Raw genomic sequence first — 25,867 nt, 5'->3', positions numbered from 1 at the left:
GGGAATCTAGTGTCCTAGAGAGGCAATGGTGGAGGGAGTGGAGGTTGTCTCGAAGCCCCCCCCCCCCCGCCTCTGAGTTTCAGGGCTGCTGCTTGAATGGCTGGGGCAGATCTGGTGAGCTGAAACGGGCTTTAGAGGGGATGAAGTGGGGAGATATGGGCAGGGCTGCAATGAAAGACCCAAAGCAGAGAAGAACTAGGGGAAGCGGATGGGGGGGCAAGGGAGAGAGAGACCTCCACCAGTCTGGGGTTTCCCTGCCTGTCCTCCTCCATCGCTTTCGTACAAAGGCAAAGAAATCCCCACAGAAGAACCCGGGAATAAAAGACCCACAGGAGGCACAAATAGGAAAAGGACCTTCTTCCTCTTTTGGACTGCTTAAGGTGTCAAGGATGGGGAGGAGCAGGAGATATTGGGGGGAGGGGAAGCCCCCACCCTCTTTGCCCCCTCAGCTTCTTTTCAGCCTGGCCCCAGCAGGACTTCTTCCCCGCCCCTCCCCACCTTCCACATCAGGCTCCCAAAGGACAGCAAATCCTTTGCTCCTTGATGGGGTGTGTATTAGAGGAGCCTCTCCTCTCCTTATTCTCCCTTTTCTGTTTGTAAATCCTGATCTCTCTAAGTTCTGGCCTGCTCTTTTACTCCACGGAGGTTGAAGAGATTAATAATCAGAGTCCCGGGATTTCTTTGGGGTCAGTCGTGGCAGACAGAAGAGAGAGATGCACTCCTTGAACAGCACATGTATAATAAATCTCGGGCTCAGACTTAATTCACACACACATGAGAAGGAAGTGGCAGAGGCCTGAGCTGACTCACTTGATTTGCCTTGTTATTGAAGCCCCCCTTTTCCTAAACGTGAATTCAGTGACACTTCCATTCAAAGGAGAATGTGTGGAATGTTTCCCTGTGTTGAAAAATCCCTGTCCCAGGAAAGCAAGCAGACACAGAGGGCAGAAACTGTCTCCTTGCCATGCTAACATTTTAACTGCAAGGAACTGTGCTGTTATAAACATTTGTAGCTGGAACATGCCTGGCTAGACTCTTCCCCTTGCAGCCTTGAGTCAGACAGTCCATCCCGCCACCTCAGGCCTCTCTGTCACCTCATTCCCAGCATATTTTACTAGTTGTGTAGAGAAGGCCAGAGAGACTTGGCTTCCCTCAGAAAGGTGGAGGGAGTGATGAGGCTGGAAAAAATAGCAGGGAATTAGTAATCAGGAATGGATTTGTAGGAATTGAGACAAAACATGACCAGGAGGAGAGACCGATGGGTGAATAAGGAAGGCGGGACCTCTCCCCATAAAGAACAGGTGGTTTGGGAAGAGAGACGTTTCTCCAAGCCCTTGTGAGCCTTCTTAGATCAAATGCAGTATCTTGAATTGTGCCCTGAAGCCAATCCAAACAGAGCCCCCCTCAAGCATTAGTAAAGGAAATATATGTGTACCCAAAAAAGGTTTCCCACCCTTTTCCTCCATTGCAGGTAGCAGTGAAAAGACATCTTTGATTGCCTCCTCCACCACCACCTCTGTGTAGGGAAGAGAAAAGAGCCACCATGAAGCCAGATCAGGTTTGGGGAGGGGGGGAATGTGCAGAGGCAGGATGACTTCCTTCTCTGTTGTAAAGCTCAGAGAACTGGATTCCTTGCCCTTGTTGGGCTGCCCTCTTGGGAGGCAGAAAAATGACCAGCCCTGGTCCAGGATGGTATGTGCAGAGAAACCGAAGCAGGGACTGTGAAACAATACTGGACTATGAATTTTCCACAGAAAATGACGTAGTCTTTTTCCATGTGGATATCTCTGGCTTCTTCCCAACAAGGCTGTCAGCCCCTGTTAATGAAGAGAGCCCCTCTGGCCCCAAGACAACCCCAAGGGGGGTTGGAACAGGGGAGCCAAACATCCCCATGGGGCTCTTTCCCCCTTCTCTTTATGCTATTCTTCCAGTATTATTATTTTTGTTTTTGGTCCCCCCTCAATGGACCATCTTTCCAGTGGTGTAAAGAAATGCTTCCTTCTTTTTCCAGGGTGGGGTGTCCTTTGAAGAGGTGGCTGTGTATTTCACCCAAGGGGAGTGGATCCTGCTGCGCCCAGCCCAGAGAGCTCTCTACAAGAATGTCATGCTGGAGAATTTTGAGAACGTGGCCTCTCTGGGTGAGGATCCCTTTCTCCTGGGCTGTCTTCTACTTGCTGTGAGGAGTTCCTTCAAGAGGAAGGATATGGCCCTGGGCCCAGTGGCTGATCTCTGCCACCTTCCATGTTCCTTCCTTTGATGTGGGAAGGGTTCTCCTTCCAGAGAGGGACCCCCTGCCTGGCAGTCCCGTGCCTGGACCATGTGAGAGGGCATCAGAAGGGGAGCCAGGGGATGCTTGGCCTGGAGAAGGTGGGAGGGTCTAAGCAGAGTCTTCCCTCCAGTTTAGGCCTTGACTTACCTGGGTTAAGATGTGGCTGTGGAGGGAACTCTGTTGACTTCTCTGCCACTTTACTCACTTCTCAGCTGACATTGCAATCTCAGGTTGTCAGGTCAATAATGCTTGGCTCATAATGTACTCCATTACTTGCCTACTGGGTGTCTCTGGAGGGACAGAATCAACCTGGCTTGGAATTATTTATTATTATTTATTTATTTTATTTGACTTATATCCCGCCCTCCCCACAAATGGGCTCAGGGCAGCTCACATAATTAAAACACAATAAATTAATAGTCAATTTTAAAAACAGATTTAAAAACTTATATTAAAATACTCTGGCGCCATTATATATAGGCTACTTTGGATACTAATAAAAGACCTGGGCCGATTCCAGACGGCCCTCCCCACCCCAAAACGCCGCGCATTGTCGCGTGTCATCACGCGGAAAACGCGAAATATCGCGTTTTCTCACACGAGTTTTGCGCGACATCGCGCAAAACTCGCACGAGAAAACACAATATTTCACGTTTTCCGCGCGACGGCGCGCGACAACGCGCAACGTTTCGGGGTGGGGAGGGCCGTCTGGAATTGCCCTGCATAGGTCATAGCTGTGGGTAAAACGCATAGCCGAGGGCAGTCATAGAAGAGGTAGCAATCTTAGATAGGATAAGGGGGGGACACCCTCTGGTCCTCAACCCAAGGCCTGGCGGAACATCTCCATTTTACAGGCCCTGCAGAACTGTAATAGGTCCCACAGGGCCCGGATCTCCGGCGGGAGCGTGTTCCACCAGGCTGGGGCCAGGGCAGAAAAAGCCCTGGCCCTGGTGGAGGCCAACTGGATGTCCCTCAGGCCAGGGACCACCAAGAGTTGTTTATCTGCGGAGTGGCGCGCCCTACAAGGGACATAATGGGAGAGGCGGTCCTGCAGGTATGTCAGTCCCAGTCCGTGGAGGGCTTTAAACACCAAAGTTAACACCTTGAACCAGATCCAGAACTCCAATTACAGAACTGAGGTGTGCTCAGAAGGATCGTGATCCTGTCATTTCTTGCCTAATCAACAGGACCTCAGATTGCCAAACCTGACCTCATATCCTGGCTGGAAAAAGAGGAAGAGCTGTTTCTCCTGTTCTCTGATGAAGTGGAGGGATTCACAGGTAGATGCTTAGGTCTGGGGTGGGGCTGTGTGTTGCTTGCTCTATCTTCCAAGGATGGGTGAATTTCTGCAGCCCTATCACAGTTAGAGATTCTCTGCGGGAAAACCTTCATGGATTGTGCAGCCTGTGGGTCTTGAACCTATGAAAATATGCAACTTCCTTATGCCACGTCAGATCGCTTTCTTCAAGTATACCAAAGTGTGAAAGAATGCTGTGGGGGTGGAGGGGGCTTATTACTCTTTGGGAAGCAGGGCCAAATAAGGATAGTGTACTTACAGAGATCTGGCCTTGGGCATTCAAAATAGAAGAAAAATTAAAGAACAGCTGAAAAGAGTGCACAGGGTCTGTATAAATATCTGGAAGAACAAGGATATACCATTAAAGCATGCAATCCTCTCAACTATATTCTTATCCTAGCCTGAGTTTAATTAGGATAGGCTAGTCATTTTGAAAGCCACAGGATTTAAAAGTTCCTCATTACTTCAGTTCTCAGAGTTGGGACATCTCCCCATTGTCCAAGGTAAAGGCTTAGTCCTTCATGCCCGGTGCTCAAAAGCTTCTTCCTCCTGTCTTCAGAATTTGTAATCTCCCCTTTACAGTCCTTTGCCTCTGACTTTCTCTCTGTTGTTAGGGTGGAGGCCATTTCTCCGCACCAAGTTTTCTCCACTCTGAGTGGCAGAGGGTCTTTGGCAAGATTGTTTCCCAGCAGATCCTTTGAACTGGAGATTCCCATCTTTAAACCTGGGACCTTTGGTATGCAACGCATATCCTCCAGCACGGAGGCATAAATGAAAGCAACTCCAGACAGCGTTCATGTGAACACATTTTACCTTCCCCCTCAGGACAGAGCAGTGGCATAAGTGATTTTTAAGGGCCTAGCACAGAGTTCCCCGAACTACAAATGCCAAAGTAAAATGCAGCCTCTTGCAGAGGAAATCCTGGATTTCCCAGTGTATTTTAAACACTAGCCAGGATTCATCTCTTCCAGGAAACTGATCTAGTTCCCCAACGAACAGGCTGAAATGGTTTTCATGGGGAGGTACCTGTTCAGTGGAGACCTTAGCAGAGGGAAACAGGGTGAGACAAAGCAATTGTTGAGTGAATTGGAGGGGAGGTCAGGCTGTCCCTCAGGTGATTGGGATGGAGCACAGACTGGCTCAGGTCTGGCTCTTGTGGGAGGCAGACATGCTTCTCCCTTCAGAGGTGATGTTAGATTGACAGCTGCCCCTCTTTGTGCAGCTCTAGGTGAATGGTGAGCGAACTGTCACTTCTGAGGCTGGATTCTCTTTCAGAATCTAAAAGTGACTCTTACTTCCTTTCCATTTGTATTTTCTTCCTATGTTTAATTGCTAAACAAACAAAAAAAAGCACTGGAACTGAAGGCTTGTGGAGGAAGGCCTTTATAAATTGTATTTCATTCATTTATTTAAAACATTTATAGGCTGTCTCTCCATCAAAAAAGGTTCCCCAAACATAAGGTAGGAAGACCTTTAACACATTAAAATGTTTTAAATGAATGTATAAATACAATACAAACACACACACACACCCCACCAGGGAGGATGGCCAATAAGTATGGGGAAAGAAGACAGAAGATGTGAGTAATGTCAAATTCTGGACAGAGGAGACATTGTTGATTGTCTCCTCCAACATAAATAATTGGGTTCAAGAAAACACATCCTTCAAAAAATTATTCTAATACCATATCATACAATATACAAGGATGGTTAAGCGGTTTCACAAAACACCTCCCTGTCCTCGACTCAGTTTTTGAACTTTATATTAAAACATCACCATGGCGATGGGGTTAATCCTGATTCTCAGTACTGCCGGTCAGACTGATAATATAAAATGATTTTAAACTTCATTGAAAAATGGATATGCTGCCTTAAGCTCAGAAGGCCTGGCTCTGCCCACAAGGCCAAAGAGAGGATCAAATGGCAAATATCTAGCATGAGGGGCCTCTCTGTCACACTTGGTGGGTCCGTCATCACAGGTGGGAAATCCCCACTACCTTTGTGGTTCTGCTACAATTCCATCAACCTGAGAAGAGCAAATACGCAGGCAGCTGGACACTGCAATCAGTGCCTGGGTGCAAACTCAGTGGGTGATGGCTATGTTTGGATCTGTGCTTCTGACTTCTCACTTGGGTCAAAGAAGGGTCTGTCCAGCAGTAAATGCCCCAGTGAAATTCTGTTCTCCTTTTAATTAGCACAGAGATAGATCCGTTAATACCAGATTTCCAAGCAAAAGTTTTCAAAGTGTTTCTAGACACCAGGCCTTTGAATCCTGGCAGCCTCGACAGCAATTGGTTTAGGTCATTCCCTAGTTTTTAGGCTGCGTCTTTCTTTACTGTGTTCATGCCAGGTTTCTGTTTCTGCCTGCAGGAGGTGTGTGGGAGTCAGTGAATGAAACAAAAGAACTTCCAGTAAAGGGGAAAGAAGATACATATCCAGCTGTGAAAAACAACACTGATTATTCTAATGTACTGAGGAAGCAGGCAGGAAAAGACCTGCTGAGGAGTAATTCAGGTTTTTTGCAAGGTGATTTTTCATATAAAGTTCCAGTTCTTCAAAAAATATATCATGGATATTGCAATAATTGCCCAGCAAGTCAGGAATTTTTTCCTGATGTGAATATTCATTGGGAAACCCAGAACAGAAACAAAATTCTTCAATGCTTGAAGTATGAGGAAAGCTTTGAGAGCAAAGAAAGCCTAGCTTCATGTCAAAGCAGTCACTCTGCAGAGAAACTAAAGAATTGCCTGGAGTGTGGGAAAACCTCTGGATGGAAGGATAAACGAACTAGACATCAAAGAATTCATAGAAGGGAGAAACCATATACATGTCTGGAATGTGGAAAGCATTTTGTGCGGAAAGATACCCTAAGATCCCATCAACGAATTCACACAGGGGAGAAACCATATAAATGCCTGGAATGTGGAAAGAGCTTCAGTGAGAGTGGAAGCCTGACCACCCACAAAAGAATTCACACAGGGGAGAAACCATACAAATGCCTAGAGTGTGGGAAAAGCTTCAGACAGAATACACATCTTACATCCCATCAGATAATTCACACAGGGGAGAAAAAATATAAATGCCTAGAGTGTGGAATGAGCTTTGGGCGGAAAGATACCCTAACTTCCCATCGGCGAATTCACACTGGAGAGAAACCACATAAATGCTGGGAGTGTGGGAAAACGTTCAGTAGGAATTCATATCTTATTTCACATCATATAATTCATACAGGACAGAATCCATAGCAAGGCTTGTAATGTAGAAAAATGTTGCATTGAACCAAACTGTGTTACAAAATGATAAAAGCAATGCAATAAAACATTAAAGTACATACAATACAGAATACAAAATAAGAGCCTGGTTTATTTTCAGTTATGAAAAGTCCAATCATATTTGCATTAAAGAAATGCTCTCTTAAACATTTCTGTTTTAAACATTGTGCAGGAAGGATTTATGTGGAAGAAAGACTGATGGACAACGCAACCCTGGAGGCAGCCCGCTGCTGGCACTATAGTAGTGCCGCCGTTCCTTTCCCTCAAGGGACTCCACACAGGTGGGGGATTGGTTAAGCGACCCTGCAGTGCAGCCACACAAGCCACAGCCATACTAGTGTCCCCAACAACCACACTGTTGCACCCAGAAAACATCACAGGGGCACAGCCATGACAGATGAGGGGGAACTAACCAACCCTAGGGTGGCAGCCACAGGAATCTGGCACGGCAAATACATGAGCAGAGGGGCAGAGAGAGGCAGACCCACACATTGCTGGGACATGCTCATGATACTTCCCACCCCCTTAAATTCACAGACCCCCCCCCCACCTAATAGAATGGAAAGAGGACCCATCTCCTGCGCTCTGGGAACAGCCCTAAGCTATTCTACCCAGAAACCTGCCAAGTTTTACCCCAGGTTAAGTGGCATTCTAAAGTTATTCGTAGTTCTATGCTCTTTAATGTTTCAGGCTTAGAATTGCTTCTGCTCTGTTTCAGCATTTCTTCCACTCTGCATTGGATTTCTGCTTGTTTTAAAACTTTGCAAATTTGGATTTATAGACCAGATTGCTTTGTTTATTGAAATGTCCTTGAAATTGATTGTACCAACTCACATGGTGTAGTTCACTTTAAATCTCATTGAGAAAGGCGGACTGTAGATAACATAAATTCTAATGCTAGAAAATTCTTTTCCAAGTGGCTGGCTTGTGTGTGAGCAGTCCCCATGTGTGCCTGCACAAAAGACAACTTGATGAACAAGAGTCACACGGAAATGCAACACTGATTTCTTCCCACCAACCCCCTTAAGGATACCTTGACAATCTTCCCCTGCTCGATGTTATAACAGTCACCTCATCATCAACCAAAAGAAAATTGAGACTTGGAAGAGCAGCTGTGAGGGGACTAGAAAAGATCCTTAAAGATTGTCTCTCTGAGGACCAGGATCAAGATCATTCAAACAACAGTATTCCCCATTACGATGTATGGATGTGAAAGTTGGACAGTGAAGAAAACTGACAGGAAGAAAATTGACTTATTTGAAATATGGTGCTGGAGGAGAGTTTTGCAGATACCATAGAGGGCCAAAAAGACAAATACATGGGTTTTAGATAAAATCAAGCCTGACTTCTCCCTAGAAGCTAAAATAACAAAACTGAGGCTATCGTATTTTGATCATATCACGAGAAGACAAGATTCTCTGGAAAAGTCAATAATACTAGGAAAAGTAGAAGGCTGTAGGAAAAGAGGAAGACCTAAAACAAGATGGCTGGACGCAATAAAATAAGTCTCCAGTTTTCAAGGTCTGAGCAAGTCTGTTCATGATAGGACATTTTGAAGGTCTTTCATTTATAGGGTCACCACAGGTTGGAGGCAACGTGGTGGCCCCAACTTACCCAGGAAGCCTCTGGAGAGAAGGGACCACCCCTAGGAAAGGTTTCCAAGGGGTGTCTTGCTCAGCACAGATCTTGAAGACAGTTAAAACAATTCACTTCAACACCCATCAAAACATGGAACTGGGATTAGGAATAATATAGAAGTGGAACCTGAACATGTCGTTCCACTGACAGCAATCAGAGAAGTGAATGTGGAGCAGGGACAGGCATCTCTAAGGTCTTTGGGGCAAGACAAAAAGAGGAGCGTGGGGTGCAGTTTGGTGGAGAAGCCACGGCCAAGAGCCCCAGCCTCCATGAGCAAAAGGAACCACTAAGCCGGCTCGGGGCCAGGAATGGAGAGGCCTCTGGGATGGGCCTTTTGCACCCTGGGAGCCAGAGACTGGCAGGCAGCAAGAGCCTCCCCTGTTACCTCGGCCTCTCGACATTTCCTGAGCTGGTGGAGAGTGCCATCAAGCCCTAGCTGAGAGCTAAGCTACAAGTGACGCCTGACACAGGTTGGACACTTGTCAGCTTCCCTCAAGTTTTGATGGGAAATGTAGGCATCCTGGTCTTGCAGCTGTAATGGAGAGCCAAGCTATAAAACCAGGACGCCTACATGTCCCATGAAAACTTGCGGTAAGCTGACAAGTGTCCGACCTGTGTAAGGCGTCACTTGTAGCTTGGCTCTCACTTGTGGCAACCCCTGCTGAAGTTTTCAAGGCAAGAGCCTAACAGAGGTGGTCTGCCATTGCCTGCCTCGGCATAGAGGGTATTAGTGACCTGGGTCTTCCTTGTAGGTCTCCCACCCAACTACTGACCAAGGACGACACTGCTTAGCTTCTGAGCTATGACGAGAGGGGGCCGGGGCTTGCCTGGGCTTTCTGGCCAGTGCGCCCATTTCTTCTCCACAGCCTTTTAGACCCCCCACCCCCCACCCCGTGCTGTCTCTCCACGGGTTAAAGTGAGAAACGCGCACGCCTAGAGAGGCAAATGGGGGGGGGCGAGACACGGGGAAGGCCATTTCCTGTCCTCCTCCCCCTTTGCCAAAGGAAGCTCGGAGACTCCCGCCTTTGGTTTGAAGGGCTTGGAGGGAACCGGTGAGCTCAAAGGGTCTTGGGAGGGTGAGAAGGGGGGAAATGTGGGGTGGGGCGGCAATGCAACATCAAAAGCAGAGAGAAAGGGGGGGGGATGCAGCAGGGGGGGTGAGGGGGCCCCCTCCTCAAATTCTGCTCTTCTCTTCCTGCACAGAGATCCGCTCTGCCTCTTTGTGCACAGCCGCGAGGTGCCTGCGAGTGGGCTCGAGAGAGGGATCCGCACCTGGTCCCTTTGGAGGCCGGACGGGGCTCAAGTGGCTTCAGGCTCCAAAGGCGCTGAGGAAGGGGGGGAGCTGGGGGGGGCGAGAGGAGCAGATGCGGGGGGGGGGCTCGAAGGTGAGGCTTTGAGGGGGGAGGAAGGATCATGGGCAGCGGGAAGGAATAGGGGCTGAAAGGATTTACCTGGGGAGAGGGGATGGATGGAGTAGGTGCGGGAGAGGAGGGGAATCAAGGACTGATGGGGGCGGGAAGAGGGTAAGTGACTATGGCGGTTGATCCAGTGGAATCCCAGACAAAGCGGGACCTTTCCGCCAGGACAGGGGGATGCATTAGACCTTTTTCACATGGGCTCTTTGCCCCGGGTTCAAAGGAGGGGTTTTTCTTGCTTCCCTGCAGCATCAGCGGCCATTCCTGCGCTTCTGGGGGTTTCTCTGACCATTCCCAAGCCTCCTCTTGGGGAAGCTCAAGATGGCAGGGAAGCCTCGATGGCTGCCTCGGGGGTGGGAATGTCCAGATTTTCCCAGTCCCGCCCACCTTGCACCCATTTCCCCTGCCCATGTGCTATTTCCTCCCGTTTTTTTTTTTGTTGGCAGCTGAATATACTATAAAAATGTGTCTTTCAATTCCACTGGTAAACATATCAGTGCATGGAAAGTCAGGAAGGTCTGGTATCATAGCATCTGAAGAAGAAAAAAACTCTCCCTTGGAGCTTCTTTATTTTCTTTCTCCTGGGTTCTTTTGACTGGACAGATCCCCTCCAAGTAAGAAATCTCAACATTCTTGAGAGGCACATGGGGGTAGGCTATGGTGGGGAAGTCATTTTCTCCCCCCTCCCACCCGCCCCCAGCTTCTCTGAGTGGTGCTCCTTGAATGGCAGCTTCAATGGCTGGAAGGGATTCTGTGAGCTGAAAGAGGCTTTTGAGGTGGGGAAAGGAGGAGACAGGGTTTGGGAGAGGCTCCAATGAAAGACCCATTGCAAACAGTAAAGAGAGGAAGCAGGCAGTGAGAGAGAGCCCCCAGTTCCCTCTTCTGGGGTTTTCTCATTTGCCTGTATCAGCAAAACTCAAAAATCCCAAAAGAACAGGGAACGAAAGACCCACTGGAGGCACAAATAGGAAAAGGGCTAGCTTGCTGTCCTTTGGGGATTGGGCCATGGAACAAGTCAAGGATGGGGAACAGCAGGGAGAACATGAGATTGGGGGGGGGGGGTAAGGGAGCCCCTCCTGTCCCTCTGCTTCTTTTCAAGTAGGCCTCAGCAAGGCTTTTCTTCCTCCCCCTTGAGTAAGGCCATCCCATCTCTTCAGGGCTCTGCCACTTCCTTCCCAACACATTCTGCTATTTGCATGGAGCTGGCCAGAGGGGCTTGGCTTCCCTCAGAGGGGAGGAGGGGGTGGTGTGGCTTCAGGCAGGGTCAGGAGATCTCGTGGTCTGGTGGGGGGGGTTGGGTGAAACGCTCCTCAGCCTTCCTACATCAAACGCAGCGTTTTGAATTGGGCCCAGCCAGAGACGAAAGGAGCTGGCATAGAAATCTGTGAGTACCAGGAACGTTTTTCCACCCTCTTTCTTTTTCTCACTCCAAGGCAGCAGGGAGAAGACACCCCTGGTGAAGGGAAAAGAGCCGCCATGCAGCCAGCTAAGGTAAGGGTGGGGAGAGATCCCACAGGGGAGACACTCAGTGGGTAGCAGGAATGCTTCCTTGTCAGTTTAAAGTCTCAGAGGATCGGGCTCATTGTCCTTGGTTCTGGTGCTGCCTACGGGGGAGGGAGGAGGTCACCCCTTGTCTAAGATGGCCTGTACAAAGAAGACCAAGAAAAGACTATTACCGGGCCATGAATTTCCTGTGGAAAACTGTCAGCTTCTTTCTGATATGGGCTTCTCTGGCCTCTTCCCCATAAGGCTTCTATCCCCCTTCCAATAAGGACAGACTCTTTGGCCCGAACATGCCCCCAGGAGGCCTGGAAGAGGGGGAGACCAATGCCCCCACAGGGCTCTTCTCCCCTCCCGTTTCTGCTAGCCTTCCAGCACTCATATGCCACTCCCTTTTTTTGGCCCTCCTCACCTGCTTTCCTGTAAAGAAATGCTTCCCTTATCTTCTCCTTCCAGGGTGGGGTGTCCTTTGAAGAGGTGGCTGTGCGTTTCTCCCAGGGGGAGTGGGCCCTGCTGCGCCCAGCCCAGAGGGCTCTCTACAAGGAGGTCATGCTGGAGAATTTTGGGAATGTGGCCTCTCTGGGTGAGGATCCATTACTCAATGGCTGTCTCTTACTTGCTGTGACAAATGGCTGAGAGGAAGACCTTAATGAGGAAGGGAATGGTCAGTCAATCTTCCCTGGGCCCAATAGCTGATCTCTGCTGCCTTCCATGATCCGTCCTCGGATGTGGGAGGGCTTCTTGCAGAGAGGGAGCTCCTGCCTGGCAGTCCTGTGCCTAGACCCATGAGAAGAGGTGCCAAGGGATGTTTGGCCTGGAATAGGGTGGGATGGTCCAATTAGGGGCTTTCCTTCCTGGGTTGTGGAAGGAGCTCCAATGGGTTTTCTGACCCTTGCTTAATTTTCAGCCAGCATTTCAATCTCCGGTGGCATGGCGAAGGCTCCAACCTGCCAGTGCCAGGTGGAGGATTCTTTGCCCCATGCTGCACTCCACCCCCCACCCCCTTACGTGCCTATTGTGTATTTCTGGAGGGACAGTCAAGATGGCTTGGAATTGCTGGATTTATGTGCACACTGAAGAGTCATGATTTTGTGTCTTTTCTGATAAACAGGGCCTCAGATTGCCAAACCTGACCTCATATCCTGGCTGGAGGAAGAGGAAAGGCTGTTTGTCCCACTCTCTGATGAGGGGGAGGGATTTACAGGTAACTGCTTAGGTGTGTCATGGTTCTCTGCGTTGCCTGCACTTCATAGAATCATAGGGTTGGAAGGGACCTCTAGGGTCATCTAGTCCAACTCTCTGCACAATGCAGGAAATTCACAAATACTCCCCCCCTCCCGACTGCTCCAGTGAACCCTGCTCCATGCCCAGAAGATGGCACAACACCTCCAGGATCTCTAGCCAAACCAGCCTGTGGAAAACTGCCATCTGACCCCAAAATGGCAATCGGTCACATTCCATTCCATTCAAAATGTAAATGAACTGGTGGAGCCCTGAATCAAAATGTTTTGGCATCTGTTGGTTTGGAACTGCCAGGTGGGATTTGGAGATTTCCCAGATTTACATCTGATCTCCAAACTACAGAGATCTTTACCGGTGGGGGAAGTGGCTACTTTGGAGGGTTTACTCTATGCTAGTGGTCCTTGCTGAAGTCTTTCCACTCCCCACTTCTGCTCCACCCTTTCAATCACCAGGGATTTCTAAGCCTGGGATTAAAAAAAAAATACTTACATTATTCATAGTTTGCCTCTGTCACTGAAACTCAAGACAGATTACAGAATGTAAGTCAAATCAAAGAGTCCAGTAGCACCTTTAAGACTAACCAATTTTATTGTAGCATAAGCTTTCGAGAATCAAGTTCTCTTCGTCAGATGCCTGATCAAAAATGTAAGTCAATATCAAGTATGGCTGGGGCATCCAATAAAGAATGCAATAGGTTACAGCAATAGCCAGTACACAGTGGAATAGTCTACAGTCCCTATCCCTTTTCCCAAATAATTCTTCTGAATGATTTTGGTACAGTACAGCCCTCCTACCTGCATTAAAAAGGCCTCCTGAGTAATTCCGCAGTATGAGTCCAGTGGCACCTTAGATAGCAGAAAATTTTCAAAGTTTGGGCATTTAAGAATCAAAACTCCCTTCTCCACATACCCAATCTTTTTCCTTACTACATCAGATCGGTATTGTAATTCCCAAAGTGTCTGTTGTTAAGAGTGTAGTATTCCTGACCTGAATATAGATCTGAAAAGTACCTATTTGGTATTCTTTGGTTATATCTGGATATATCCAGCTTGTCCAGGAATATTCAGATATACCAATATTTAAGACCCTGATTTATTCAGACCCAATTGGGGATATTCGGAAATCTCATTTTAAAGATTTTAGAGGCTTGTTCCCCCCCTTCCTTTGAAGACTTCACAGGAAATAGGAGTGGGGGGACGGAGGCAGGGTTCCTGTGTGTGTGTGTGTGTCTGTCTCTGTGTGTGTGGGTGTTACTTGCTTGCCATATGCTATTGCTAGTCCTAGCTGCTGGGATTCTCTGTTTTGATGTTTGCTGCAATAGGTTTGCATTGGCCCTGGTTTCTGCCTGGCGTCTTTGAATGACACTGGTTCTGTTTAGCGTGTGTCACTGTCCCTTGTTTCAGTATTTTTCCCCTGCTGGGATTCTCTGGTTTCACAATTCTGGTAGGAATCTCCTGTTTAACGTTTGCTCTGTTGGGCTTGGCTGGTTCCTCTTGCATTGGGAGGCTTCACAGATTGCTGTTGTGTGTTGGTGGATGAACCAGGCACCTCCAAGCTCCTACTCTGGGTGTTGACCCACAGCCACATCAGACTCCCTAGGCAGCAGGAACATGCCTGTTCTTTTCTTGCGACTTTTCAGTCTCAGGGGTTGTTCTGAGGTTGCACCCGCAAGCAACAAGTAACTCTGGTCATAGGCTCATAGGAACCAGCATTGGCCTGCAGGTGTTGTAAATAACAAGCCAGCACATGGAAACAACAGAGAGTGACTGGGGGAAGCTTGTTAAGGGGGCTACAGAATTGGGCCCTGTTGTTCAATTCACTTAAAATCTGGTGAGCATTTAGTGTACAGGCAGGACTAGGATCGCTGCAACTTTAGTGCCCTTTGCTTGAAAAATTTTCCCCATAGGGAATAATAGAGCCAAATATATTCAGAATTCAGAATAAAATTGAATCTGAATATTATTGTAGATTCTGCAGGTGAGAATCTCTGTCCGAGGGATTGGAACAGATGCGGCTGTAATATAGAACTTGGCTGTAAGCCATGGATTGTTTGGTGACTGGAGCCGTATAGCTATGTTTGCCAATCAGTAGGTTTTGTATATAAGGTCTTTCTTAAAGATCGGTCATGTATTTGTACAGGGGTGTCTAGAAAATGTACTTCCGGAGTGGATTGATTCATGGTCAGGTTGATGGTGGGGTGGAAATTCCTCCAGGGCTTCTTTCTCATGTGTCCAGATGGTAAAAAATGTCCTCAACGAATCTCAATTCCAGAAGGGGAATTAGCAGGTGGGAGCTGAGGAGGCCCTGTCAGCCAATAAAACGTTGGCGTATTGCAGTGCCATGTAAGTGCTCACAGCTGTGCCGTTGAACTAAATCTTCACCAAATCTGAAATAGTGGCCTCTGAGGACAAACCAGCAACGTTCAGTAACAAGGTCAGCTCAGCTATGGAGTTGGTCAGGGATGACGTTCCTAATCGCTTGTAGTCCATCTTTGTGGGTGGATAGAGAGACAACATCCGTGGTAGCCAAAAGTTTGTTACCTGGAAGATTGTTGACAGATCATATTTTTTCAGGAATTCTGAGAAAATACACATAATTGGGGGCATTGATGGCATCAGGTCTGGTGTTGGGTGGGGTGGCAATTGGTGGTCAATGTGTTGCCCATGGAGGTTTCTGAAGGCCTCCCTGGGCACAGAGCAAGATCAATAATTTCTATGCACAGCAAGTACAGATGCGATCCTTGGGGATTGGGGGAAATACTCAATGCTATAACATCACAGTGCAGGCCCAACTAGTAGAAGATAAATCTCATCTGGCTTTCCCACTGAATTTTACACCATAGCCAGGATTCTCCTCTTCCAGGGAATAGCCAATTGCTTGTTGTCTGGAGCAGCCCAGTCAAGAAGCTGATTTAGTATCTAAAACTGTGTGCAGAAGAGGCGTGAGCAAGTGGAAGGCTGCAGAACATGGGAGAGAGAGAAATTGGCAGGAAAGTTGGGAGGGTGGCCAGGTTGACCCACAGCTGAGTTGGATGCAGCCCAGGCTCTGGGAGAACGGGGCTTTTTCGGGAGCCAGGAGGGCTTCTCCCTTCCCAGGTGATGCAAGATTGACAGCTGCTACTCACTCTACTGCTAATGGAGCAACTTGAGTTGAACGGAGAGTGAACTTTCATGTTTGAAGTTAGATTCTCTATTTGAATGTAAACTTGACCATTAATTTATTCCCCCACTCCTTCCCACAGTTATTGAGGGAGAGGGTTGTAGGAGCTGAAGCTGTGAGGTGGGTAGGGACCCATACTGCATTATTGTTCCCACAGAGAGGATGCAGGTTGCGTTCCCAAACGGTGGGTGCCATTCTGGGAATGGGAGGATGCGTCTTTCTAGCTCTGGCGAGGGGAAATTCTCACGCCACCCTTCCATAGGGCCAGAAAGCGAAGCTGTAGCCAGTACTCAACATACTGTGTAGCTGGGTCCTGTGGAAAGAGGACTTTAGAATATTTATTGTAATACGACAGCAGCATACAATTTATATGCATGGTGAATCACTGTCTCAAAAAATCCCCCTGCCTGTCCCCTTCCATTTTTTTCTCAATCTTTGAACTATATATAAAAACACCTCTCTATAAACATGGCCACAGGGTTAACCTTGCTTCCCAGTACTCTAGTGTAGATCTATAATATAAAATTATTTCCACTGTGCTGAAACACTGACAGCCAGCCCCAAATTCATAAGGTCTGGCTCTGTCCACAGGGGCAGAAAGACTATTTGACTATCTTTCCTGCCCTCCTCTCACAATCTGCCTTGGTTCACAGAATCAGCATTACTGTCAGATGGCCAGCTAGCCTCTGCTTAAAAACCTCCAATGAAGGAGCGCCCACCACCTCCCAAGGAAGCCTGTTCCACTGAGGGACCGCTACAACTGTCAGGAAGTTCTTCCTAATGTTTAGCTGAAAACAATTTTGATTTAATTTCAACCTGTTGGTTCTGGTCCAGCTTTCTGGGGCAACAGAAAACCACTCTGCGCTATCCAAAGAACAGAGGATATTGAATGTTAATCTGACATTTCTAATGCATCAAAACTTGGGGTGCTACTAAATATTGAAAGCACTTTTGAGCCGACAGCGAACTTGGCCTCTGTGGAAGTAAATAGTTTTCAGAAAGGTGTTTGCTCTAGCTAGGTATTCCACTCTTCTGTCTGCAGTTATTGAGGGCAGGTATAATAAAATCCCCTACCTAGAAAGAACATGCTCATGCCTCGCTGGAGAGGTTAAGTCTGTAGAGCATATGTTCTTTAGCTGTCCATTTAATAGGGAGGTTTGTCTTAGATTTATTACGATTACATGCCAAGTTGCTAAATTCTGTGCACTAATTGTTAAACAACGGGATTTGCATCTCAAAAGTTGTTAAAATTGATCTCTTAAAGTGTATTTTCTTTCCAACTAATCTGTATACTAGCCTTAGGACTGTAATAAACATAAACAAGCACTCTGCACTATCCTTTATCCTTTATTTAACAGCCCTTCAGGCGCCTGAAGGTGGTTATCATATCACCTCTTAGTCATCTCCTCTCCAGGCTAAACATACCAAGCTCCTTCAACCTTTCCTCATAGGTTTGGTTTCCAGACTCCTCACCATCTTCGTTGCCCTCCTCTGGACTCGCTCCAGCTTGTCTATATCTTTCTTAAATTGTGGTGGCCCAAACTGAACACAATACTCTCAGTGAGGTCTAACTAGAGCAGAGTAGAGCAATACGATGACTTCACCATGCTTCTGTTGATAAAGCCCAAACTCACATTTGCCTTTTTAGCTATCACATCACACTGCTGACTTATGTTCAGTGCATGGTCTACCTAGACCCCTAGATCCTTTTCACACATACTACTGCCAAGACAAGTCTCCCCCATCCTATAATTGTGCATAATTATGATTTCCTACTTAAATGCAGAACTTTGCATTTATCTCTGTTGAAATTCCTTTTGTTTTAGCTCAGTTTTTCCAGCCTGTCAAGATCATCCTGTATCCTGACTCTGTCTTCTACCATATTTGCTACCCCTCCCAGTTTAGTATCATCTGCAAATTTAATAAGCATTCCCTCTATTCCTTCATGCAAATCATTTATAAAAATGTTGGACAGAACAGGTCCCAGGACTGATCCCTGAGGAACTGCAGTTGTCACTCTTCTCCAAAAGAATGAGGAGCCATTAACAAGCACTCTTTGGGTGTGATCTGTCTACCAATTACAGATCCACCTAACAGTGATAGGATCCAAACCACATTTTATAACTTGTCAACAAGGTTATTATGTGGAACCTTATCAAAACCCTTACTGAAATCAAGATAAAACTACATCTACAACATTCCCCTGATCCAGCAAGGTCATAACTTTCTCAAAAAGAGATAAGATTAGTCTGACTTTCTAACTTAAGAAGAAGAACCTCTTTTTTGTTGTTTTTAACATCTCTTGCTAGTCAAATCTCATACTGAGCTTTAGCCTTTCTAACGCTCTCTCTACAAGCACTCGTTATTTGTTTCTATCCATCCTTGGTTATAAGACCTCCCTTTCATTTCCTAAATCGGTCTTTTTTATTTCTCAATTCATTCGAAAGCTGTTTAAGGAGCCACCTTGGCTTCTTTAGGGTCCTCCTGTTTTTCCTTCTCATAGGAATCGTTTGTGATTATTCTTTCAATATTTCGCCTTTAAGAAACTCTCTCCCCTCTTGAATTCCCTCCTCCTTAAGTATTTCTGACCATGTGATTCTATCCAGCATAACTTTCAGTTTGTTAAAATTTGCTTTCCTGAAGTCTAACCTATATGTCTGACTATGCATAGCTTTTCCCTTTCCTAAGACTGTAAATTCCAAGATCACTACTACCCCGAGTGCCCAGTACTTTCACTTCATCAACCAGTTCTTCCTGTTGGTAAGAATCAAGTCAAAGATAGCAGAACCTCTTGGTTCTCTCTCCCCTCTTTGAAAAATGAAGTTGTTAGCAACACAAGTCAGAGATTTATTTGAACTTTCATTTTTAGCAGAATTAGACTTCCAACACATATCTAGGTAATTGAAATCTCCCATGACCACTGTGTCCCATCTCTTTGAGAACTTTGTAATTTGTTCTTGGAGCATCTCATCCAAGTCCTCTAATTGGCTTGGTGGTCTATAGCAGACCCCCACCATAGTATCACTATTATTTCTTATTCCATAATTTTTACCCAGAGACTCTCAACTGAACTTACATGCTCAGATACATCTATTTTCTCACAAGGATATACCTCCTTTACATATAATGCTACTCCTCCCCCTTCCTTATTAGTCTGTCCCTTTTGAACAAGTTGTATCCCTCAATCCTAGAATTCCAATTGTGAGTGTCATTCCACCAAGTTTCAGTAATGCCTATTAAATCATAATCCCCTTCCTGTATTAGGACGTCAAGTTCTTCCTGCTGGTTTCCCATACTCTATGCATTAGTGTAGAGGCATCAGAAACCATGAGTTATATGCCTTGAGGTTTTTGTTTCTGTGCTTACCTGGATAGTAACAGCTAGGATGTCACCAGTTCCCAAGTAAGAGTTATCATAGAGTTCCTGGACACCAAGCTGTTGACTTCTTGCATTCTCTGCAGCAGTTAATTTAGTGCTTTCCATAAGGTTTAGGCTGTTTTTTCTTTATTGTAATCATGCCAGGTTTCTCTTTTTTCTGCAGGAGGTGAGCGGGAGTCAGCAAATAAAACAAACGAACAAGCAGTAACAGAAAAAGAAGATATATATCTGCAATGGGGAGAGAACACTGAATATTGTAATGCTTGGAGGATGGAAGAGCAAAAATACCCACCAAGAAATAGTTCTGGCCTTTTACAAGATGGTATCTCTCATGAAGTTGCACTATTTCAAAAAGTATATGAAGGAGGCAATTGGAATAAGAGCGCTTCAAGTGAGGATTTTTTTTTTGAAAAATCAGATGTTGATGTTCATTGGAGCATGGATTCCAGGATAAAAGTATTTAAGTGGCTGGAATATGGAAAAGCTTTTGATAAAACAGACAACCTTACTTCCCATCAAAAAAATCACACAGGGGAGAAACCATACAAATACCCAGACTTTGGGAAAAGCTTCAATGTGCATGGAGACCTTATTTACCATCAAAGATTTCACACAGGGAAGAAACAGTACAAATGTCAGGAGTGTGGGAAATACTTCAATGAGAGTAGAAACCTTACTTCCCATCAAAGAATTCACACAGGAGAGAAACCATATCAATGTCTAGAGTGTGGAAAGAGATTCAGGTGTAGTTCAAACCTTACTTGCCATCAAAGAATTCACATTGGGGAGAAACCATACAAATGCCTGGAGTGTGGAAAAAGCTTTAGTCAGAATGCACACCTTACTTCCCATAAGCGAAGTCACACAGGGGAGAAACCTTATAAATGTCTGGAGTGTGGAAAGAGCTTTAGTGACAGTAATTCCCTTGCTCTTCATCAAAGAACTCACACAGGGGGGAAACCTTATAAATGCCCAGAGTGCGGAAAGAGCTTCAGTGGTAATAGATCCCTTGCTGTTCATCTAAGAATTCACACAGGGGAGAAACCATACAAATGCCTGGACTGTGGCAAAAGCTTCAGTGACAGTGGATATCTTACTGTTCATCAAAGAATTCACACAGGGGAAAAACCATACAAATGCCTGGAGTGTGGAAAAAGCTTCAGTCAGAATACACACCTTACTTCCCATAAGCAAAGTCACACAGGGGAGAAACCTTATAAATGTCTGGAGTGTGGAAAGAGCTTTAGCAACAGTAATTCCCTTGCTCGTCATCAAAGAACTCACACGGGGGAGAAACCTTATAAATGCCCAGAGTGCGGAAAGAGCTTCAGTGGTAATGGATCCCCTGCTGTTCATCTAAGAATTCACACAGGGGAGAAACCATACAAATGCCTGGACTGTGGCAAAAGCTTCAGTGACAGTGGATCTCTTTCTGTTCATCAAAGAATTCACACAGGGGAAAAACCATACAAATGCCTGGAGTGTGGAAAAAGCTTCAGTCAGAATGCAAACCTTACTTCCCATAAGCGAAGTCACACAGGAGAGAAACCTTATAAATGTCTGGAGTGTGGAAAGAACTTTAGCAACAGTAATTCCCTTGCTCGTCATGAAAGAACTCACACAGGGGAGAAACCTTATAAATGCCCAGAGTGCGGAAAGAGCTTCAGTTGTAATGGATCCCTTGCTGTTCATCTAAGAATTCACACAGGGGAGAAACCATACAAATGCCTGGAGTGTGGCAAAAGCTTCAATGACAATGGATCTCTTTCTGTTCATCAAAGAATTCACACAGGGGAGAAACCATACAAATGCTTGGAGTGTGGGAAGAACTTCAGCCAGAGTGCACACCTTCATTCCCATCAAAGAATTCACACAGGCGAGAAACCTTATAAATGTCTGGAGTGTGGAAAGAGCTTTAGCAACAGTAATTCCCGTGCTCGTCATCAAAGAACTCACACAGGGGAGAAACCTTATAAATGCCCAGAGTGCGGAAAGAGCTTCAGTGGTAATGGATCCCTTGCTGTTCATCTAAGAATTCACACAGGGGAGAAACCTTATAAATGCTCAGAGTGAGAAAAGCTTCGGTCGGAGGGAACATCTCAAATTGCATAATAGAATTCACACAGGGGAGAAACCATATAAATGCTTAGAATGTGGAGAAAGCTTTAGTTATGCTTCAAACTTTACTTCACATTAAAGAATTCATATAGGGAAAAATCCTATCCATGCTAGGTGTATGGAAGAACCTTCAGTTGGAGTGGAAGCCCTGCTTCTCGTCATAGAAGAGAAACCATACTGACTCTGAAAACTAGAAAGCAATTTGTAAAACATTAGTATACATACAGTAAATTATAAACAGCAACATACATACAATAAAATATATACAATAAATAATATAGGAATATATCTTAATTGTTTCTCACCATGGATTAAACTACAACCTTTCCTTTATCAGAAATGTCCTTTTGTGCATTGGTAAGATTTATGTGATGTTAGCCTATATCCTATCTAGGCTGAACTGGTAGTTAGAAGGGGGTTCTCTTTGCTTTGCATGAAGAAGCAGCTTTCCAAGAAGAAGCAGCTTTCCAGCTGTGGCTGGTATCTTCAGAGGTGTAGCACCAAAAAACAGCCCAGAAAACCCACAACAACCATCGTTCTCTGGCCGTGAAAGCCTTCGACAATACACTGATACTTTGTTCAGTACAAAGCATTGTCTTTAGTACAGACACTCATGGTTTCAGTTACTAGTCCTATGCATAACGTAACATCAGAGCAAATAGTACCAACTCCAATAAGCAAAATTCAAAATATGAAAATGGAATTTCCTTGGCTTATGGTTCTTTGATTGGAAACAGGACCTAGAGGGAACAGATAAGAGAGAGTAAGTAATCCCATAAGCTTTTGTTTCTCACTATGATCTCCATAGGCAGTCGTCTCCCTTTTATCCCCTCAATTTAGGAATCCACTTCTCTTGAGGACCAATCAAATTCCAAATTTCTTGAGTCCGGGTGGCATGATCACCCAATTGTCATTTGTCAGTGGGAGGGTCCTTATGTGGCAAACTCCCTATTTATGGGAGGACATGCTTTTCACATGAGCCCCACAACAAGGATACTACTGACCTTTTTCACAATAATTTCTCCCACTTGGATTTCACCCAACTCGAGTTTATACTTTTAATAATCTGTTCAGTAATACCAGAATAATTCAAGAATATCATGCTTTAACAAGCATATATAGAATTTAGCAGCTATGTTAAAAGCATGATGAAAATATATTTAAGTTCTAAGCAGTTATACGATCTTGCTAAAGCTATGCTGAAAATGCTTCAAGTTTTTCAAACTGGTATAAAAGCTTTAACCAGACTCATCTTTCTAGGGACTATAAATCTTACTAAATAAATTGCAACCTAAGAGTGAATGCTAAAAGGGTGTTTGGGTGCCCCACTTAGTCTTTTTCTTTAATCTTTCTAACATATTGTCTTTTACTTTTACTTACCTATCTCTTGATTTTATCAGAACAATTGCTTTTAATTAATATAAAGGAGCACTTTCATAGCCCAACACAAAATCTTTATCCTTTTCCCATGGCCGCAATTCAACAATCTTTCCAATTGCTCCCAAAAACTTGTTGGACGAGAAAACTCCTAGGATGTCTTCTCCATCTAAAGGGTCAACCACAGACACAGACAAGAAAACAACTGAAATACACTGGAAAACCCTCCAAGTGGAGAAGACCTCAGCTGGCTTGCTTATTCACTGAACCAAGCATTGGTTTGCTTAGCTTGAAAAATGCACATGCATTATCTGTAGTGTAAGAGTGGGATGAGGAATAACTAGCAGCATAATACTGAGGCTCCCTGTGGTGGAGGCAGCCCTGTGGTGGAGGGTTAGTGATTGTGTCATGACTGATTCTGCATCCCAAGTGACCACACCATCACATTCAGAAAATGTATTAGGGCACTGTACAGCAGGTAGAGGGGGAACCAATCAACTCCAAGGTGGCAATGGAGGGGACCTGGCCCCACAGACCCTCAAGAAGAGGGTTACAGAGGGGCAGAGTTACAGACCATTGGCCTGCACCTGTGGCACAGAACCTCTCCTCTTAAAGGCACAGGCAAACAAAACAAAATGGAAGCAGCAGCAGAAAAAAAGGAAGGAAAAGGGCCCACCACCCCATTCACTGGGTGCAATGCTAAGCAGGTCTATTCAAATGTAAGCCCCATATAAAACAATGGGATCAACCCCCAGGGAAGTGGCAGTGGGAGAGCAAAATGAACACTGGGCTAGCCGCAGAAGCCCAATGGCCAACAGTGCGGGGGGGGGGGGGAGGTCTCCCAGCAACACAGCCACAATTTCATAGGGTTGGAAGGTACCTCTAGGGTCATCTAGTCCTACCCCCTGCCTGCACAATGCAGGAAATTCACAAGTACCCCCCACCAAGCAGAAAAAAAACGGGAAAAGAGCAGGCAGGAGGAGGAGGAGGAAAGATTGCTTGCTATACAAATGGAGCAAGGAAAAATGTACGTAAGATGCTTTGGCTCTGGCTGAAGCTCATCAAGGTAAAATTAGGGGGGAGCAAAGCCCACAGACAGAGCCTGGGCATTTCCCCAAGTCTATAGAGGACAGTGACCTGGAATCTGTCAATCTCGTTGGAATGAGCCTGTCAGGACTTTAGGATTCCTACGGAAAGGTGCATGAGGTACATAGTCTTTAAAACCGCAGGGCTATTGGAGGAAGCTTATAGAGAGATGGCAGTGTGTGATTATGGGAATCTTTACCATTTAAAAAGCAGAATAGGGGAATGCTTTGGATGAAGTCCTGAACAGAGCAGGGCAATCTTCAGAGATTTAGAAAAGCACACCACGGAGGGATTTTCCTAGATGTTCAGGTGCTTTGGACAACTTTTAACTCTACTGGAAGGTATTTTTGTACTTCAAGAGTGGCCAAGCAAAGACCCAAGATGGGTTACTCGTGCAGTGGACTTAACAGGTCAGGTGATGAAGTTGCAAGAGGGCCAAGAGAGAAAGGTTGGTGCGGGAGACAGCTGTTGGGGGCACTCCAGGGGTAGGTAAGGGCAACCCCTCTTAAGTGGATTGCAAATCCTGAGCAAATAACCCTGCTGATCCTGTCCACAAGCCCAGCATACAAACAGGTGAGATTGTTTTAATTGTGAGAAGGGACATTATAGAACTGATTTCCCCCCAAAGCTAAAAGCGAGTCAGCCCCTAGCATTGGGAAATGTCACCCTAGAAGCTGTCAACCTCCTGTCTGGGCCTGGGAACCCTACTGACCCAGATGTGCAGGCCCCACCTTCATGGGTGAAGACTCAGCTGACCAACCCTGATACTGTTGCATCTAACCATCAGGAGGAAATTCTTCTCAGTGGAGAAGCCATTCAGGAGTGGAGGATCCCTGGGCAGACATTAGAACCACCATGGTCTTTGCTAGTAGACACCCCAAACCAGGAGCTGTTTTGGCCACAGAAATCCTAGTAGTAGCAAATAACAACAACTGTGCTTATATATCACTCTTCTAGACAGATTAGTGCCCCGCCTAGAGCAATGAACAGCTGGAGAGCTGGGGTTGAGAGGAGTAGCTTACCCAAATCCACCTACTAAGTTCATGGCAGCAGTGGGATTCGACCCAGAAGAGTGCCCATTTGCAGCCAAACCCCTTAACCACTGTGCTACAGCAGCTTGATTTCTTTGCAAGATTTGAGTTGGGACAAACTCAATGTAGCCCTCATGAAACAGTTGTGTTTCATGAATTGTGGCATCGAACACCTAACTGTTCAGCTGGTGTGCAGCTTATCACCAATACAAAAGCAGGATTGAAGATTTAATGCTACCTTGGGACAGATGCTCAAAAATATCTCAATCCACACCCTGTGTGAACTTTTTGATGGGAAGTAAGGTTGTCTGTTTTACTGTCAAATCCTTTTCTCTAGCTACACATGCTTACCTAGTCAGTGTGACTTTTGTGGCTGTTAGCCAAGGCGTTAATGTCCAAGTCAAGGTTTGTGACACAGTCCCTTTTAAAAGGTCTTGTAAATGTCCATCTGTAAATCTTGACCTACACTACACAATTTTCAGCTTCGAAAAAGTTTGTTCGGAGATGTATCTGGTGCGAAAGACTGTGAACTGCCTGCCACAAATTTCCTTTGGTTGATAAATATATCAAGTAGACCACAACAGAAATCTAACAGACTGTTTTCTTTGTAAATGTCTCTGAGATGATCATTGGTTTTCGAATCAATTACTTCCATGAGAAAAATGTTACTTGCGCTCTTCTAGTGCTGCTTCACATGGATTCTGAAACATTCTTATTTCCTTTCCATGTGTACGGAAATCAATGAACTGTTCTAGAATTCCACCTGTAATAGGTTCAATGGTTTGACATGTCTTCCAACGCTGCATTGTAAATTCCCATCTTTCTCACATTTTAGTTCATTGCAGCATTAGAAGTTTGAGAAGTTACTTTCACTAACTCGCGTCACAAAAATGTTTAGTTTTGCTTCAAAATCTTGCAGTTCAGAATAAATGTCACACAAAAGCTTTCCTTTTCCCTGCAACCTTTGATTCAATGTGTTCAGATGCTCTGCGATATCAGTTAAGAAAGCCAAATAAAAAATCCATCCAGGGTCAGAAAGTACTTCTTGACCTTTTCCTTTTTCCTTGAGAAAGACATTAACTTCA

The 25,867-nt window shown here is 45.6% G+C and overlaps 2 protein-coding genes across 2 annotated transcripts in view; both read left to right on the top strand.

The window, feature by feature from the left end:
- Nucleotides 1-1,543: 1,543 nt before the first annotated feature.
- Nucleotides 1,544-6,880, top strand: LOC129327835 (zinc finger protein 430-like). The gene is made up of 5 exons (XM_054976587.1): nt 1,544-1,558; nt 2,012-2,138; nt 3,457-3,549; nt 4,789-4,801; nt 5,917-6,880. The coding sequence occupies exons 1-5, from the start codon at nt 1,544-1,546 to the stop codon at nt 6,809-6,811; spliced, it is 1,143 nt and encodes a 380-aa protein (XP_054832562.1). The 3' UTR covers nt 6,812-6,880.
- A 4,435-nt stretch (nt 6,881-11,315) lies between these two features.
- Nucleotides 11,316-25,867, top strand: part of LOC129328758 (zinc finger protein 271-like) — a 40,352-nt gene continuing 25,800 nt past the window's right edge. Inside the window, exons 1-5 of the mRNA XM_054978037.1 lie at nt 11,316-11,382; nt 11,848-11,974; nt 12,503-12,595; nt 19,334-21,232; nt 24,167-24,174. Of these exons, the coding sequence (XP_054834012.1) occupies nt 11,368-11,382; nt 11,848-11,974; nt 12,503-12,595; nt 19,334-21,232; nt 24,167-24,174 (2,142 nt within the window). The 5' untranslated portion in view covers nt 11,316-11,367. The remainder of the gene's footprint in view (nt 11,383-11,847; nt 11,975-12,502; nt 12,596-19,333; nt 21,233-24,166; nt 24,175-25,867) is intronic.

Source organism: Eublepharis macularius, chromosome 4 (assembly GCF_028583425.1).
Source record: "Eublepharis macularius isolate TG4126 chromosome 4, MPM_Emac_v1.0, whole genome shotgun sequence".
In the NCBI taxonomy this organism is placed as follows: Eukaryota; Metazoa; Chordata; class Lepidosauria; order Squamata; family Eublepharidae; genus Eublepharis; species Eublepharis macularius.
This window is presented reverse-complemented; position numbering and strand designations above follow the sequence as displayed.